Source organism: Lipomyces oligophaga (assembly GCF_038497815.1).
Source record: "Lipomyces oligophaga strain CBS 7107 unplaced genomic scaffold V1516scaffold_5, whole genome shotgun sequence".
Classification (NCBI taxonomy): Eukaryota; Fungi; Ascomycota; class Lipomycetes; order Lipomycetales; family Lipomycetaceae; genus Lipomyces; species [Lipomyces] oligophaga.
The window spans coordinates 217,702-234,518 of record NW_027117789.1 but is presented as its reverse complement, the minus strand read 5'-3'; the positions used below and the strand labels follow the sequence as shown (position 1 = coordinate 234,518).

At 43.5% G+C, this 16,817-nt stretch overlaps 11 protein-coding genes across 11 annotated transcripts; 4 read left to right on the top strand and 7 right to left on the bottom strand.

Annotated features, from left to right (window-relative positions):
• Window positions 1-17: 17 nt before the first annotated feature.
• On the bottom strand, window positions 18-2,553 carry V1516DRAFT_397477 (glycoside hydrolase superfamily). Its single transcript, XM_066918989.1, has 2 exons — window positions 1,832-2,553; window positions 18-1,766 (listed from the first exon to the last, which is right to left on the bottom strand). The coding sequence occupies exons 1-2, from the start codon at window positions 2,184-2,186 to the stop codon at window positions 175-177; spliced, it is 1,947 nt and encodes a 648-aa protein (XP_066776609.1). The 5' UTR covers window positions 2,187-2,553; the 3' UTR covers window positions 18-174.
• Window positions 2,446-4,710, bottom strand: V1516DRAFT_676452 (ICE2-domain-containing protein). Its single transcript, XM_066922422.1, has one exon. The coding sequence runs from the start codon at window positions 4,490-4,492 to the stop codon at window positions 2,921-2,923; it is 1,572 nt and encodes a 523-aa protein (XP_066776608.1). The 5' UTR covers window positions 4,493-4,710; the 3' UTR covers window positions 2,446-2,920.
• V1516DRAFT_691589 (JAB1/Mov34/MPN/PAD-1 ubiquitin protease-domain-containing protein) lies at window positions 4,711-6,241 on the bottom strand. Its single transcript, XM_066923863.1, has 4 exons — window positions 5,941-6,241; window positions 5,653-5,882; window positions 5,350-5,597; window positions 4,711-5,283 (listed from the first exon to the last, which is right to left on the bottom strand). Exons 1-4 carry the CDS (start codon window positions 6,037-6,039, stop codon window positions 4,928-4,930), a joined length of 933 nt encoding a protein of 310 aa, XP_066776607.1. The 5' UTR covers window positions 6,040-6,241; the 3' UTR covers window positions 4,711-4,927.
• Window positions 6,242-6,677: 436 nt separating this feature from the next.
• V1516DRAFT_686040 (uncharacterized protein) lies at window positions 6,678-8,774 on the top strand (the record flags this gene model as incomplete). The annotated part of the gene is made up of 4 exons (XM_066923643.1): window positions 6,678-7,127; window positions 7,174-7,231; window positions 7,276-7,417; window positions 7,460-8,774. The coding sequence occupies 4 exons, from the start codon at window positions 6,678-6,680 to the stop codon at window positions 8,772-8,774; spliced, it is 1,965 nt and encodes a 654-aa protein (XP_066776606.1).
• V1516DRAFT_676445 (uncharacterized protein) lies at window positions 8,760-9,235 on the bottom strand. Its single transcript, XM_066922421.1, has 4 exons — window positions 9,183-9,235; window positions 9,023-9,132; window positions 8,892-8,973; window positions 8,760-8,845 (listed from the first exon to the last, which is right to left on the bottom strand). Exons 1-4 carry the CDS (start codon window positions 9,183-9,185, stop codon window positions 8,825-8,827), a joined length of 216 nt encoding a protein of 71 aa, XP_066776605.1. The 5' UTR covers window positions 9,186-9,235; the 3' UTR covers window positions 8,760-8,824.
• V1516DRAFT_652186 (transcription initiation factor IID, 18kD subunit-domain-containing protein) lies at window positions 9,218-10,228 on the top strand. The gene is made up of 3 exons (XM_066920274.1): window positions 9,218-9,395; window positions 9,444-9,541; window positions 9,598-10,228. Exons 1-3 carry the CDS (start codon window positions 9,341-9,343, stop codon window positions 9,793-9,795), a joined length of 351 nt encoding a protein of 116 aa, XP_066776604.1. The 5' UTR covers window positions 9,218-9,340; the 3' UTR covers window positions 9,796-10,228.
• Window positions 10,229-10,597: 369 nt separating this feature from the next.
• On the top strand, window positions 10,598-11,435 carry V1516DRAFT_676442 (mitochondrial 37S ribosomal protein mS23). The gene is made up of 2 exons (XM_066922420.1): window positions 10,598-11,032; window positions 11,088-11,435. Exons 1-2 carry the CDS (start codon window positions 10,656-10,658, stop codon window positions 11,341-11,343), a joined length of 633 nt encoding a protein of 210 aa, XP_066776603.1. The 5' UTR covers window positions 10,598-10,655; the 3' UTR covers window positions 11,344-11,435.
• On the bottom strand, window positions 10,958-12,540 carry V1516DRAFT_676437 (putative methyltransferase-domain-containing protein). The gene is made up of 5 exons (XM_066922419.1): window positions 12,039-12,540; window positions 11,910-11,990; window positions 11,598-11,856; window positions 11,508-11,537; window positions 10,958-11,462 (listed from the first exon to the last, which is right to left on the bottom strand). Exons 1-5 carry the CDS (start codon window positions 12,416-12,418, stop codon window positions 11,391-11,393), a joined length of 822 nt encoding a protein of 273 aa, XP_066776602.1. The 5' UTR covers window positions 12,419-12,540; the 3' UTR covers window positions 10,958-11,390.
• A 40-nt stretch (window positions 12,541-12,580) lies between these two features.
• Window positions 12,581-13,701, bottom strand: V1516DRAFT_691584 (nucleophile aminohydrolase). The gene is made up of 4 exons (XM_066923862.1): window positions 13,543-13,701; window positions 13,472-13,491; window positions 12,825-13,426; window positions 12,581-12,769 (listed from the first exon to the last, which is right to left on the bottom strand). The coding sequence occupies exons 1-4, from the start codon at window positions 13,575-13,577 to the stop codon at window positions 12,665-12,667; spliced, it is 762 nt and encodes a 253-aa protein (XP_066776601.1). The 5' UTR covers window positions 13,578-13,701; the 3' UTR covers window positions 12,581-12,664.
• A 280-nt stretch (window positions 13,702-13,981) lies between these two features.
• On the bottom strand, window positions 13,982-14,535 carry V1516DRAFT_625930 (uncharacterized protein; the record flags this gene model as incomplete). The annotated part of the gene is made up of 4 exons (XM_066919727.1): window positions 13,982-14,014; window positions 14,090-14,253; window positions 14,301-14,382; window positions 14,482-14,535. 4 exons carry the CDS (start codon window positions 14,533-14,535, stop codon window positions 13,982-13,984), a joined length of 333 nt encoding a protein of 110 aa, XP_066776600.1.
• Window positions 14,536-14,964: 429 nt separating this feature from the next.
• V1516DRAFT_394131 (DnaJ domain-containing protein) lies at window positions 14,965-16,710 on the top strand. Its single transcript, XM_066918986.1, has 2 exons — window positions 14,965-15,492; window positions 15,569-16,710. The coding sequence occupies exons 1-2, from the start codon at window positions 15,246-15,248 to the stop codon at window positions 16,372-16,374; spliced, it is 1,053 nt and encodes a 350-aa protein (XP_066776599.1). The 5' UTR covers window positions 14,965-15,245; the 3' UTR covers window positions 16,375-16,710.
• The last annotated feature ends 107 nt before the right edge of the window (window positions 16,711-16,817 follow it).

Sequence of the window (16,817 nt, the reverse complement as noted above, 5' to 3'; positions counted from 1 at the left end):
GAAAACTAGTCCATAGATTGCGTTCATCTATTTCACCATCTCACATCCATCTTACATTCATCTGATCATTTCACAAAAATAATAGCAATATAAAACGAGTGTGGTAATAAGGTCCATCTGACGACTAAACGAGAGTAGCAAAATACAATAATTCATAGAGGAAAAATAAACGTCTTAAAATAAGTGAGCAGCTCCAAATCGCTGTTCGACACCAAAAGCACCAGGTAATTTCCAATCATCGTCCGCAAACGTAAAGTATACGACATCGTTCAATCCCTCAGTTTCAGTTCGAATGCTTGAGATTGCTTCGGCCTGTTGTTCGGGACCAGGCACAGCATTGCCATTAGATCCTTCCCCTGCAGAGGGCCAACCAGTTTCAAGAATCACTACATTCTTTTCGTGATTGCATAATCCATCAGCCTGGTTAATCACCGTCCGAACGAAGTAGCCAGCATTTGACGGCGTAATTGAAGCATCGAAAAATGGATGTGCGTTAACGCCAAGAACATCTACACTAGAACAGATGAGCTCCGCATTTTTCGCAAGAGTCGAAGGTGTTTCTGCAGTCGTGACAGGGCCCAGGTATCCGCTTGAACGAAGTACATTTCGAACTTTGCCAATCAATGCAACAAGATCTGAGATAGAAATCTGTTCGTTGAATACGGCCTCATTTCCAACTACAACCATCTCGACTGCATCCCAATTTTCAAATTGCTCGAGAGCATGAATCTGAATATCAGCGGAAGCTTTGCCTGCCGGCGTAGAATACGCCTCTGTGAGCGAGATCCCAAGAATGACCTTGAGCCCGAGCGACTCCCAGACGGCGGTTGCAGCCTCGAGACTCGAGCAATCAGGCGAATAAAGCCGAACTGTTTTGAATCCTCTTGTTGATATGTCAACCAAGTTCGATGTAATTTCGGTGATTGGCTTACATTCCCCCGAGGAAGTGTAAGGCGAATAAGTAATTCCAAAGAGTTCACTCGCGGGTACGCCAAATTGAATTTGGGGAACTTCAATTCTGCGGCGAAGAAGTTTCTTAGCTGCCGGACTGCTTTCACTTGCGGGAACATATGTGCCATTGGATGCTGGCGTAGTACTGGCATATACCGTATATGTCGAAGTTGTGTCAACAGTCTCAGTCAAGCTCCCACTTTCGCTAGACGTATCCAAATCAAATGCAGAATCATCTGTTTGAACAGCGTACGACGAGGTCGCGGTCGCACTCATCGAAGTGCTCGAGGAGGATAAGGGAACATACGAAATTACAACTGCTCCTCCATCGGTCGTGGAGGCGTCGGGAACCGAATAGCCGGTGGAGCAAGGAACAATGACGGTTCCAGTAGCAGTGATGGTCGTGGTCAGATCTCCAAAAGTGTAAGTTCCTGGCGTCGTCACAGAAGTGTACTCTGTGGTCTCAACTGCCGGTACAGACTCGTAAATGACAAACGTGGAAAACACGGTATATGTGGTTGTAGGGCCACTGTCCACAGTAGACGTCTCGACAGTGGTCGACGGAATATACTGCGTAGAGGTCAACGTAGCCGTAAGCTCGATGGTAGACGTGACATCGTCAGAAACAGACAGCGAAGTATAAGTCGAGAGTCGCGTCACTGTGGAGGTCAAAGTCATAACGCGCGTGACAAGGTCAATCTCCAACGTGGGACTTGCGTAGCCGAGGTCGGTCCCTGAGGACGTCGACTGTTCTGGCTCGGGGTCGACGGTAACATACACGATTTGATATACGGTCGACGTGTATTCATCGTCATCTAATGAAGGATGGCATGTTAGTGAATGTTTTGAGCTAAGAAGAGGACCATGCTGGTTCACACACCCGTATAAGTAGCGTTTGGCGGAGACGTAAAAGTCGCATTCGGCAGCGAAGTCGAGATGTTTAGAAACGGCGGGTGGGTGATGTTCGAGTACGACGCGGTCGGAAAGGAATAAGCAGCGGAAGAGGAGTTGGAAAACGGATAGGGCGGCGACGACGAGTTCGTGTAAGGATACGGGGCCTGGGTCGAGTTGCCAAAGGCTCGGGGGAGATGGCGATGGTGGTGGACGAGATTTGTTGCAGCGCGCGATTTTGCTGCGAACGAGCCGAAGAACGGCAGCGAGAAGTCAAAGGCAGCGACGGCCGGAGCCATCGCCGCGAAGCCTGCGATGGCAACAAGATGTTGGGCGAACAACATCTGTTGCTACGACACGGACGGGGGTTTTGACAGACTAAGGCACGGCAGAAAAAATGCAAAAGTGAGAGAGAAAGAAAAGTTCACGAAGTAGACAAGATGAAGAAGGACAGCGACGCGCGACCAGATTGCTCGGTCCTTGCTTAGTGCGTACAAGACGCAAGATGACGATGATCCGACCGAGTACTAGGACGATCGCCCAACAACAAACGGGGCCGCTGCGACGTATCCAACCCTGAAAGCCCTGCAAAACCCTGTAAACCCTGCGCAATATAATAAAGGGAAACACGCCCAATTAGACAGCGTACGCCGTCGTGGAAAAGAAACAAAAAGAACAAACAAATCTCGCCAGGATTCCTCAGACAAAATTGCAAGTCCAAAACGGGCTCACGCGTGTCGAACCGTCCCGAACAGGCAACTCGCCTAGCTCCGCACAGACCGGTAAATCTCCCGTTCAAGCCCAATACACCCCCCTGCTTCTGATTTGGGAAATTGCACACCGAAGACCCTGACAGCGCAGGAACGGCCGCTAGCCGCTTTAGGGCGCTGTCACTCGTCTGAGACGCGTCAACTACGCGTTTCACCCGTACGTGGTTTTAGCTGTTGTCGTTCTATTGTTGTTTTGTTGATGTTGCCCTATCGGGAAGTACTTGTAGCAAAGTCATGCCAGACCATACATTCACCTTCACATATCATACACTTCCTGTATTTCCTTGCATTATTAATAAACATGAAACTTATCGCCATCGTCGCATTATGCCATCAACAATCCGTAGTCCCTCTCCGCCATCGCCTCCGCCGCCGGCTCCTCCTCCTGCTCCAGCAACTCCTCCTCCTCCGCCTCCCCCATTGCCAAGCTCGATCGTGTAAAGACCCAATGTCACGAAGCCATTTGTCCAGCTCCATAGCTGCCAGGTGTTGAGCGACACTCCTCCGATCCGCGTCTGCGCATCCAATAGACCAAAGTGCTGCATTAGCAGGTGCGAATACACAGCAATCAACACAACCGGCCCGTACAGCACAACAACCGGCGGCTCCCAATGACCACTCTTGCCTTTGGTTCCACGGCCATTCGCCTTCTTGGTCGCAGACGGCGGTAGCGATGGCGTTGGCGGCGACGACGGCGACGGCGCCGTCGACAGCGACGACAACGACATCGACGATGTCTGGTCTTCTCCCAGCGCTGGAATGATCTGCGTAGTTGCAAACAAAACACCCATCCGGTACACCAGCGAAACTGCAATCGACGGCGTTATCGTAGACATGGCAGCCATGACTATTTCCAACACCGTCACAAAACTGCCCGGCACTGTTTCCACCACCCGACGAGCTATCGTTCCAAGGGCCGTTCCATAATCAACACCACCATAGTTTGTTCCCGCTCCTGCTCCTACACCTCCTGCTCCCCCAGTCGCGCCGCCCTCCCCTGAGCTCCCCGAATAGCCTCCAAAGTCTGTAAAAGTCTCATACAGACAAAATACCATATATGCAAACAACAGACTCGATTCCACTAACGTGCCACGCCGCGACGCAATTCCATATCCCCCGATAAACACAGTCGCAGTCAACAAAACTCCCACTAACGTAGCGTTGACCTCACCCATCGCCGTGGGAAAGGTGTATATCCGATACAGGAAATACAGTGCATAGGTGACCAGGTTGGCACACACAACCAATAATGTCACAGTCCATACTTCTGACCGCCGGGCCTCTCCCGTCTCAGGATCACTCTTCTTCCTCATCACGAGCCAACGGCTCATCTCACCCGCAGTTTGGATCACGAGCAGCGTGCAGAATCCTTCAAGAATCGCAAAAAGTGCAGTAGAGCTCTCTAAGAAGGTCCGCCAGATCCGCACAACTAATCCACCCAACCCATAATACACAGACTGTTCCCGAGCTCCCTTTCCACTCGTATTACCATCCTCGTTGTAAAGATTTAAAAACATTATGAACAAAGAGGGAATAATGACATGTTGCGAATAATACACAACTTGGGTCGCTGTACTAAACTTCGTGTTCCGTCCCAGCAGTCTGATAGTGGCCATCGAAAGATAGAAGATCGCCAAAGTCACCGTAAACGCAAGTCCACACTCTTCTCCCCCAACGTCAAATGCCAGCGGAATCGTCAGCAAAATTAACGACATGTAAATCACGTTTGTGAATATATTGAACCACCACAGCCATATCGATCCTCCTCCGCCTACAGCTTCTCGAGTGGCTGTCCTGGGCTTCCCAGCTGTGCCATGATTCGATCCGTCAGATTCATCTTCGTTGATCTGGTCGCTACTAGTATGATCCTCCTCGGACATTTAGTCTTTCGACCGCCCTTGGCCTATGGTTCTGGTCTTCCAAGACCAAATCTGCAATTGGTCTCTTGATACAGCCGGTATCTCCTTTCACTGATTCCTTGCTTCTGTGACTTGCTTTACAACCGGTCAGCTCGATCTAATCAGCTTCGTCCGGTCAGTACTCTTTCTCGCGCTAATTCGCTTCTGCTATGCCTTCTCAAGCTCATCAGTTTTCCAATTTATCTCGTAATATTAATTTTTACCCCTTCGAATTCCTCCTAGCTCACTCTCCCCCTAAACCCATTTCTCACGTGTACTCCGTGAAAAATATTATATAATCAGACATGCTTAGCTAGACAGACCATTTCCTCACATGCAATAATAACCTACAAAAGTGGAGTAAATCAATTCTTTTATTTCAACATCATAGCACAAGTACAAGTCTAACCACAGATTTTAAACGCCCATCCGGAAAGTCATTGCCTGACTCCGTTTAAGATTATTGAACAGCTCGACCTGAGCTTTCAAGGTATTGCTCAAGTAAACCATGAGCAAGACGTCTTGTAAATGAGAATTAAATAACTGCTCTAGTTCATCGGCATCCACCTTAGGCGCCAGAGTTAAGCTGGAGTATAAAAACTTGCCTACCTCGATGCTCCCTTTCTGCTTGCCTTCTATGATTGACGACACATATTTGCCTACCCGGTCGATCATCTCCAAGACTTGTTCGATCGAATTTTCCAAGTTATGGACATCGTTCACAATCGAGATCTCTCTACTCTCAAAGTCTTTAGCATTTGCAATCAATTCCACTAGAAGTCGTTAATATTTAGTTCCAGAGCATCCATCGTCTCACCGCAATTTAAGCAATCACTTACATCCGCTACGTTCAGCATCAGAGTACCGTAACTCATGAGGCACAGGAACAAAAAGACAGCTGTCAGCAACTTGTTCGGGGATGACACCGACAGATGTAGAAATATATGTCCGTACAGAAAGCTCAGCACGCGGGTCGGCTTGCATAGTTAGATGGACTGCGGGATGAGGAAATGTACCATGTGCGGAAGTGTAATAAAAATACTGGATCAATTCATCGAGTGGGTTTAAATCGAGGGAAGTAGCGTACCTATCAGGAGTTAATCCTCGGTTCAAGGGCCACCATTTGAAACAGATCTACTTACCATCCAACAAGAATCTCCTTAGGATTAGCCTTGTGATACAAGTTATACATAGTCTTGTGGTACTCCATATCGATCTCGACCTGAGCATCTGCTTCAGCATGAGGAACAGCGAAAGCACTTCGAATTTCGATCTCCGTTCCATCTTCTGATCGTGTTCCAAGTAAAGTTCCAATCACTCGGTCTTGATCCGAGTTTCTCCTCAGCGAATGGTCCAGCATTGAAAACAGTGCCTTTTCAAATACGTTAGTCAAGCAATTCCAGTTCCTAATAAAAGATGCATCTACAAACCTGAGGATGGACTACAACATTCAGCGCTGTTGCTGCACTAGGCAACGAACTTGAAAATGTAGTTGGCTTGCAGAGATGCAGAAATGAACCTGTTGACATTTTCCCGATAGTGTTCCGATTAGTATCCCGCTATATGTGTATTTCTATGAATATTTATGAATATCCAATCAAATTTCCGTCACAATATCACCGAGATATCGTATCTTATCTGGCACGAAATAGAAACTTGTCTTCAACTCTCTTGAAGATAATTGATGGCGAAGGAAAAATTTTGTGTCGTTCTGTCACGTGTGTCTTACCGGGCGCCTTATAGTACATTGGAAGTTGAGTTGGATCAATTGAAACAATTGTTCAGTGGTCACCGTGTATTATCTTAATAGAATCCGATTTATAAATTCTGTTATGAATTATTTGCTCATGTCTATTAATTATTATTGATAATTTCTTTTATTTAAACACTCCATTCAAGACGCTTGAGTATCAAGCATCGACTGTACGATTCTATCTGTCTCTGTTTAAGTCGTAAGAATTGAGATTCTCTTGTTCATGTCTTCAATATAATTAATTTTCATTCAGTTAAATTGAAGTATATAATTTAAATTTTTCAATAGTAATATATAGACTGGCTGGTCGCAATAGCTGTCCTCCTCATGTCGGATAGCTTTAAAAATCTATCCAGTCCTGAAAAGTCCCAAACGAATTCATTCAATAATTTTTCAGAATATGGAATTGGCAACATGGCGAAACGAGCGTCTACAAAATATAGCGAGTCGAAGAAAAAGAGAAGTAAACGAGAGGAATCACTGTCGGAAATAGTACAAGAATCAAAGAGTGTGCCGAACGACGAGCGCAAGGAAAAAGATGAGGAGGGACTGAAGACCGAAGTAGAGGAAGAGGAAGAAGAGGAGGAGAATGAAGATATTGATGAAGAGGGTTCCGATTCGGATTCCGATTTGGATTCCGACTCGGCCAAGAACAATTCCGACCCATTCAAACTTCATTTTTCCAAGCCTTCTTCAACGAAACTTTCAGAGTCTGTCAATACAGTCAAATCAAAAGGTTGGACGACTAATCGAATCAAGCCCTCTGAAGATTCCGGGTATTCATTATCTATACAATCGGCTTCAGAACATGGGATCCAAGCAGAAATAAGTTGTCACAACATCACATTGTTGGAGAAAGTACATGTATGTATTTCGAATTAATTTGCGTTATTTTGTACTAACTAGAAAGGTCAAAAGAAGACTCGTTGAACCATTTATCAAGCTCAATAAGAGATATACATCAAAAAGTAGGTTTTCTTTTTATTCTTCGTAATAAATACTAACAAAGTAGCATCAATATTTTCAGACCTACAAGAAGATCTAGCAGAAAAACTATTTTCTTATAGGGATGTTCTCTATTCTCCCGAGTCATTTTACAATAACAGACAGATCCAATATATTTATACGCTGCATATCCTTAACCACGTTTTCAAGTATGTGCGCGTCCTTTTAATTGCATAGTACTAACAGCTCAGAACTCGGGATTTAATTTTGAAGAACAACATTCGTCTAGCTAAGCATGTCAACGATGATGAACCAGTTGAGCTGCGGGATCAAGGATTCACCCGACCAAAAGTTCTGGTTCTTCTTCCAACTCGGGAGTCTGCATATAAATTTCTCCAAACTATTGTACAATTGTGTGGTTCTCAGCCTGAAAATATGAAGCGTTTGCAAAATGAGTACCATTCAGACAGCTTGGTGTCTGACAAGAAGCCTGAAGATTTTCGTGCGTTTTTCAGCGGGAATAACGACGACAATTTTCGACTGGGAGTCAAATTTACTCGTAAAACAGTAAAGCTTTTCACGGAGTTTTATAAGTCGGATCTAATCGTTGCTAGTCCACTCGGACTTCGACTGATTGTTGGAGACAAGACCGATAGGAAACGAGATTTTGATTTTCTGAGTTCTATAGAAGTGGTCGTTGCGGATCAGCTCAACTCTCTAGCTATGCAGAACTGGGATCATATTCTACATATATTCAACCATATAAACTTGATTCCACAGGATGCTCATGGTTGTGACTTTAGTCGGATCAGAAATTGGTATTTGGACGCTCAATCGAAATATCTTCGCCAAACATTATTGTTCACAGAATTCATCACACCAGAGATTAACGCACTTTATACCCATCAAATGTCGAACATCGCTGGAAAGGTAAAATATTTACCTTCATATGTCGGTGTATTAGGAGATGTTGGGGGATCCATGACACATGTGTTCATGAAATTCTATTCCACGACACCGCAAGAAGATCCAGACAAACGATTCAAACAATTTACAACAAAATCGCTTCCTTCGTTAATGCGGCAATCATCAGCATCATCGGCAGGAACAATAATCGTGGTCCCATCGTATGTCGACTACGTTCGAGTCCGCAATTATTTCGAGCAAGAACATCAAATTGGAAAGAAGTTAGGATCATCTGGATTCGAGTTCGTCGCTATCAATGAATATACAAGTACATCAGAGCTGACGAGATCTCGAGCGTTGTTTCGAGAAGGCAAAGTTAAGATAATGCTATATACTGAACGATTACATTATTTCCGAAGATATGAGATCAAAGGCGCAGAGACGGTGTTCATGTATGGATTGCCAGACAACCCTAATTTCTACACCGAGATAGCAAGGTTTCTAGTAAAATCTGTGTCTGATCGAAAGGTAGAGCAATCGTCAGTTAGTGTGCGGACATTGTTTTCGAAATGGGATGCTTTCAAATTAGAACGAGTGGTAGGATCAGCGAGAGTCGCGAAGATGATTGCTGGTGCGGGAGAAGTGTTTGAGTTTTCATAAATACTATTAGACACCTATAAATTTATACTAGTATACAAGCCTCGAACTGATTATTGTGTAAAAAGAGAAAACTATTATGATTAGTACACGGTGATAGATAGATGAATATGAACTTACGGCCATGACAATGCAACAAATCGACACGTACGGACTTAATCGTTCGCCAATTCGAGCAGCCTTCCAAAAAACTCCAATTACTCTGAATATGTTAATTTGATACCATACTGCCAAAATCTGGAATTACATGCCCATGACGATTCCGATTCATAATTGCCGGGACAACTTGATGTGCGTATGTGGAAGTGCAAATGACGAGAAGAATCACTAAAAGAAGCGATTGGAAATTGAATAGGGCCGACTGAATATTAAAATTAGCATTAATTTAGTGTAATTACTGTATCAACCCACCATTTTTAGTTATTCCGGAAGTATTGTAGAGAAAGTAAAGAAGAGAGTGTGTTATTACAATTGTCACAGGGATTTAGATTTGTCCCAACTAAAATCGGTCTCCTTTACGATTCCACTCTTAGCTGCACCATCAACCGTTATCAAGTCAACAAGCAACCATGTCTGTAGAAAGCAACAGAAAGAGAAGACATTTAAATTTGTTCACCAATGACAGTAAGTCGGTCGAAGATGACTCTTGAATTATGCATTAACATAGATAAGTTCGGGCTTTGATGTTCGCATACGGTGGTGCCCAGGACACTGATCCTGAGTCCGTTTCAATATTAGAAGATATTCTCGAGGAGTATATTATTGATTTGGTCGGTTTTATTTATTTTTGAGCAATTGTAAAGTTCAGGAGATTGACAATAAATAGTGTCACGAGGCAGCACGGATGGCAAGATCGTCAAATAGGAATAAGGTCAAGGTTGAAGACTTCAAATTTGCTCTCAGAAACGATTACCGGAAATTGGGCAGGATCGACGAGTTGCACCGATTATCAAAACTGATTCGAGATGCTAGAAAAACATTTGACGATTCAGAGGGAAAATCGATGTCAAAAATGGCAGAATGAACTGTGCTTCTCATGATGTTTGATTTGCTGGAGTTGTGCTTCGATTTAGACATGATAATTAAAGTTTACTTATGGTTGTAAGTTATGAGACTGTTAAATAGTTGTTGAAAAGTTATATTGTCGAGCTATTTGCGGTGAAATTTGCAATAACTCTTCACCAGCTTGGAGACAAATGAAAGTCAGCGTGCACCGAAGGGAAAATGGTTTCCATAGAAAACAGAGAGTGGTGTGAGAATGCTCTGCTCAATTTTTTGTTCCAGATATAAGTGATATCTCAAGGAGCTCTAAGACAGACACCAGAATTCATTTAGTAGGAGGGACTGGACGATTCAGTCCAAATGATATATGTTTGTCACACTGAATTTAACCAGAGAGTACTTTATAACAAATCCAAGAACACAAGCACACTGATATACAAGTATAATAGACTATATATTTATCTTCAGATAAGCCCCATCAAGCTATAGGAATCAAGCCGTGGATTATGATGTCTTACGTAGTCATAAAGTATAGACGACATCAAATGTAATAACCGAAATATGAAGTAAAGTAGTACATTATAAGTAGATTAACGAAATATGTTACAGTTGCTCTACCATTTTATCATATTTAACTCTCTAAATCCTCAACCAAATAAAATTGTGAAACTCGAAAATATTCAGATTATTTCACTATTTCAATTAAAATTTCTATCCGTGTAAGCTACTAATATGCTAACTATAACTTTAGACCCTTAATATAGTCAGCACTAGTTCACTCACGAAATCAAAATTCTCGGGTTGCCCTGCTAGAAGTTGAGCCGAAGGCAGCATCAGGTGAAGAACAGGTAATTGTTCGATATCGACAGAAAGCAATCAAAAATGAAAGTAAAGAAGGGTGCAGCAGAGGTTCTCCAGCGTTCATCAAGAATGTTAACAGCTGGATATGGTGGTCGGGAGCCTGCATGGTTCAAACCTATACTGGAATCTCCGCCTGTTCTAGATATTCGGCCGTCGATAACTAGTGAAGAGCTACAGCGGATTCAACAGACGACACGGAAGAAAGAGCTGAAAGCTAAGGACCTGTTCAAGCCCAAAAAAATCGTATACCCGGAAGATGCGGTTCGAAAAGCCTTTTTTGAGCATCATCCGTGGGAATTGGCGAGACCGAAGTTGCTGATAGAGGAGGACGCTTTAGAATTCACTCGTGACGATTGGAGTAAATTAGAGCAAGATCGCCGGCCTTTGGAAGGAGAGAGGTAATTTTTAATGTCATTAGTTGTTTTTTTGTATTCCAAGTTTCTAACATTATAGTGTTGTGCAACGTACTATGTGGTTAGTCGCCAACGAAAGCCTAAGCCAGCAAGATGCATATAACCAGGCATGCAAGGAATTTTACAAACTCCGAGCTAAGCAAGAAATTGAGCAGCAAACAACAGAAGAAGAAGCTCGGATGTTTGGAGCAGTCTTCTATCCGTCGGAATTCGAGACCGGACTCCATAAAGAAGCTGTCCATTTACGACATTACAAGACGGAGGCAACGAAGGCGTACCGTACCCGATCAAGATGAGTGGTCTCAATGTCATCGGGACATGCGAAACGTAATTGTACATATATTTATTTTTTAATAAGACGATACAAAAATGTACTGTCTCTTGAAAATTCTTCGTAGCCGGAATATCCTTTGATCTAGATTGGTCAGATTGCTGGCCGTTATGATTTGGATCTACATACCTCTTGCATTTGGAAACTTTTCCTAATGGCCTTAACTGTCAATACCATTCGGGAGTAAATCAGTGAAGAGTGTGAGATTGTATAACGTACCTTGAAAAATCGACTATCGGCTTTCCTACGCTTCTTATACGCCATAAGAACTAGCGTGTCAGTGGTTGCTAAATCGACTAATGTCTTCTCGAGTAAAGGAAATGCAGGCTCGAAGTAAACACAATCCGCTGCCAGAACTATATCCGGCCTGACTTCATAATCGCCTCCTAGATCTGTTCCCCAATCTAGTACACCTGCGCGAACTATACCTTCGAGGTGGTTTAGGTCGATGTTATCCTGCATAAGATTCAACATGTTCCTAAGATAGTTTAGAACTCCATTTGTGCGTAAAAACAAAGACAGTATGCTTACTCTTGATCAGTCACAATGACATCTAGCCCATTTTCAGACTCGACCGGATTATATTTCTTGTACGCATTTCCCAGCGCAAGTCTGTTCGGTCAATTATTCATTTCCAAAACTACAGCAATCTATTCCTACCCAACTAATCCCGTTCCGCTTCCGAGTTCCACGATCTTTATTTTCCTCTGTTTGGACACTTGCCAGATCAATCTCCTCGCGGTATCATCACCTTCAGCAACTTCACCATCTCGAATCGAAATCAAATATCGCGACAGTAGATCTCCCGCTGGCCAAACTTTTCCTCCGCAACCAGTTGCTCCACCATCATGCCTGATTTCTACTGCAACTCCGCAAAATTCGACTCTTAAGATCCCAGCTTCAGATATCGAATAGTCGATGCCAGCGAATTCGATCACATCGTGGCGTTCTGGAACAAATTCGGTGGTAAATTCCTGTAGTAAGCTTTCCTCTGCTGATGTGAAATTATCTGTATCCTCAGTTAACGTCGTCGTCGACATTCTGGCTATTTCAATTTAAATTTGTACAATCGAATCTGTGCGATAGTGCGTGATCTCAAATTGTCTTAAATTTTAATGAATTGCTTGTCAAACTAGTAGCAATGTTCTAGGCAACCTCTTACTACGCAGGGTTTAAGCTCGGACAGACGGCAAGCACAAAAATCAATTTACAACCGTAACAATTTTAGTATATTACAAGTCATCAAGACTAAACTTCTGCTCATATTTATAAGTATAATGCAACTTCTAGTTACTGCTAGTTTGGTTACGGGGCTTCTTTTTAGCTGCTTCCGCTTCCTTTTCGGCCTCAATATCCTTCACAAATCGCTCAATAGTATCGAAATCAAGCATCTGCAGTAATTAGAATTCTTGACCGTATTCGTTATTGGTTAAAGCAAAGACATACCTCGACTTTTTGGCCAGGCGCCATTAAAGCGATCTCAATGTTTCTAGCGCCAGTCTGAACAACTTCCAGTAAACTCTTGATGGCTAGTCTGATCGTAGCTTCACGATCCATTTCTTCCGTGTAGTTTTTCTCTAGAAATTCACGAACTGTTTTACTGCTTCGACCAATGGCATTTGCCTTCCAGGCAGAATAGATACCCGACGGCTCCGTCAGAAATAATCTTGGTGTTTTGTCATAGGGATCGAATCCAATCACTAGGTTCGAAATGCCGAACGGCCGAACACCACCGCTTTGAGTGAACTTCTGTTGTACACCGGCAATGTATTTTGTCAAGTACTCGATAGTCACCGGATCCTCCACTGACAATCTATGAGATTGCGCTTCGACCCGAGCTCGGTCTACTAAGACACGAGCATCTGCATTCAAACCTGCAAATGCCAGACAACAGTGATGATCAATTACCGCGATTTTAGACGGTGTAATACGGGTGTCTTGAAGCATCATCGCTGTTCGCTTCTCGCATCCCAGAACAACAACGTCAGCGCCCTTGACACCAACCGCACAGGTTCCACGTTTGACTGCCTCCAGAGCATATTCGACCTCTTGAATCAATTAGTTATGTTTTAACTGACTAGCACAATACATACGGAAAACGTGTCCATCGGGACTAAATAAATATGTCAGTAGTGTTTCTCACAGCACGGCTGAATCAACATACCTAAAGACCGACAACGCACGATCGTATCCACTCATTTTGCTTAAATTGCTAACCAATCAAACACCAATAAGCTTTTGCGATTAGACTATGCGCAATAGCAAATGAAATTACACTTTAAAATAGGAGGAATAGCACGGATTACTGGTTGGCAAGATCGTGAGTGGATCGTAGCTGAGAGATTGAAAGTCAGGATGAGGACAGTCCTGAGCCATAGTCGCACGGCCACCTTAGCCATGATTATGTAATCACAATTGTCTATGGAGAGAATTATTTGTAATTATATGGAGTTGATTAACGAAATGAGCTTATTTAATATGCAAAATGATAATATGGATTCATAGTCTAAATATGATTTATATTATAAATCTGATCAGAGCATACTTTTATATTCATAACAATGAAATTATGATTAGAGAACAGGTCGAACTTATAGTTATATTTACGGCTTCGCCTGACGAACAGCACAAGCAAACTACACAAATGTTAATACCAAATTCCAGTCTTGCAGACCTAGTATCAAAGTCAGACTACACACAAAACTACTTACATTGAAGATTTGTGCTTTTTCCCAATCCCATACCTCGGCGGTCGTATAAGGATCAGATTTCATGATTTCAATCACCTGTTCCTTGCTCTCAGCAATGATAGTCACAACAGAGCCACGGAACGAAGGGGTTTCGCCTTCTACAATTGGTCCGTCAAGATAAGCACCTAAGAGCTATTAGAGCTGGAGTAAAGGAGAGTTTAGGATAACGTACCACCCGAAGAAAGAATTCCTTCAGCAAAAAGCTTGCGAACATTTTCAAGATGGGCCTGACGGACACCAATACGACGAGTATTCTATACGAATCAGCCAAATTGTCTTCAAAATTAGAAAAGTTGCCATTTGTCTAGTCTTGAAAATGGACAATGGATAAAGTCGACGGCACATCAACATACAGCGTCAGCTTGGTCAGGAATGATAACCACAAATTCGTATTTTTGTGCAGACATATTCAGACTGGGATACAATGTTGAGAACTGGCAAATAGAACCCAATTGCAAAAATTTCCTTCCGGGTGGTAATAATATAGAGCTAGATTGTGAATTCCGAGTCTGTTCTCCCAGAGTATGTAGGGTCTGGATAAAGTGCGGCGAGTGACAGAGAGCCGGCCGAGACCACGAGTTGAGCAATCCTGACAGTGTCTGTCGAACTATAATGCGAGAAACTTGTATCGTCGAGGTCATGAAATGCTTTTTGGAGGAAAATTTTGACCTGAAGAATCAAGGAATCGGCCGGAGTAGCTCTTGAGCGCGAACAGCTCCGATAAGATAGACCACTTCCAGCGCTACAAAAGACTTGTTGTGTAATAACACCAACACCTTACTGCTACACTCAGATCTCGAGACAATCGTAGCTTGAAGAACCTGACTGGAGGAATTGCCAGATATCAATAGTCCGCCACTTTAAAAGCGTGAGAACCGGCTATAAAGAAGTGTAAGATTTCGATCGGAAACTAGAAGAGGTTTCTTGGATATCTGGATTTGCGCTCTGTGATTTCTCGAATCTTGTTGAAAGACTTCTGCATTGCTTCGTCCTTGGTACTTGGATTTTTATCGTCGCGGTGTTCACATCTGCACTGCTGGAGAGTGGGATTGCTTTCGATAGGAACTACTAGGAGAAATTTAAAAATAGTCTGAATTAATACGAGAGCTTCAGATCAATGTCTTCTTCAGATGCGTCTGGTAATAGTCGGGCCCACAATCAGGGTCGTCAGAGCCGAGACTACACACCTGCACAAGCCGAGAGCGTCAAACGAGTTCGACGTTGCAAACATCATGAATACTATGCCATCTTGGACATTGAGAAAACAGCCTCCGATGGTGAAATAAAGCGTGCCTACCGAAAACTAGCTTTACTGATGCATCCTGATAAAAATGGTGCACCAGGTGCGGACGAGGCGTTTAAAAGTATGTCTTCAAACCCAGCATAGTAACATCAGTCAGCGTACAACAGTTTACATGAATTTACTAACCTGGTATATAGTGGTATCTAAAGCATTTCAAATTCTATCTGATAAAGACAAAAAGAGAATATTTGACCAAACAGGTGTGGATCCGGACTCTAGAGGCGGCATGGGAGGAGGCAGTTCGTCTGGATTTAGTAGTGCCTCAAGTGCAGGTGCAAGAGGGTTTGGCGGTGGAGGTCGTGGCATGTATGGGGATGAGATGAGCCCGGAAGAGCTGTTCAATATGTTTTTCGGCGGAGGCGGGGGAGGGTTTCAGACGTTTGGCGGGTTTGGTGGTGGACCTGGAATCCGTGTGCATTCATTTGGCGGTGGTAGTCCATTCACGACATTTGGCGGCCAGCCTCGGCGGCAGCAGCAGGGTGCCGGAGAAGGAGAAAGTCAGGGATTCAATTCTCGTATGCTAGTACAACTCCTTCCGCTTCTTTTACTGTTTATCTTTCCTCTTCTGTCGTCTTTGTTTGACTCAGGGTCGTCATCGGATGGGTTTTTCCAGCCTCGAACTAGGTTTGAGTTCAGTCCTTCAAATACATTTTCGCAGCAACGAGTGACATCGAATTACCAAGTCCCCTACTATGTGGACCCGCGGGATACATCGGGTCTGTCTGAAAGCAAGCTTCGGCAGCTGGACCAAAGAGCGGAAAACTCATACGTGAGGACTTTACAGACAAAATGCGATTTCGAGTACGATGTCCGGCAGCGGCGACTGGAAGAAAGTCAGGGATGGTTTTTCGTAGACCAAGATAAGTATCAAAAGGCGAAGAATATGAAAATGGAGAGCTGCGAGAGATTGCGTTCGATGGGCGTTCCTGGGCATCGACGCTGAAGGCGCTGACGTTGCAGTCGGGAGAACAGCCGAGAGCTGAGGCGAAGAAACTAGGTTTTACCTTAGATTGAGTCTTGAGTAGGGGGGAAGGAAAGGGATATCACCATAATGTAACATTACGAGTAGTTGTCATATCTTGACGATGCATTTTTGTGCTGGAATTTCATTGTTTTGCTGTGCTTTTTTAATTGACCAGGGATAAGTTTTTTTCGAGGACTTGTTTTGGTGGGCTATTGATGTGGAATATTATATGCGATCATGTCCGTTCTAAATCTCTTTTCTGTTCTATTCATTTCCATATACTAACTTTACATCAAATCTAATTCTGTGTCAAATCAGTTCCAGATCAACTACACGTGAATTTCAAATTAGATCTATATGAAGTCTTATACATTTACTTTCGTTTACTACCTTCCCCTCTGGGATCCAATTTACTCTTTTTG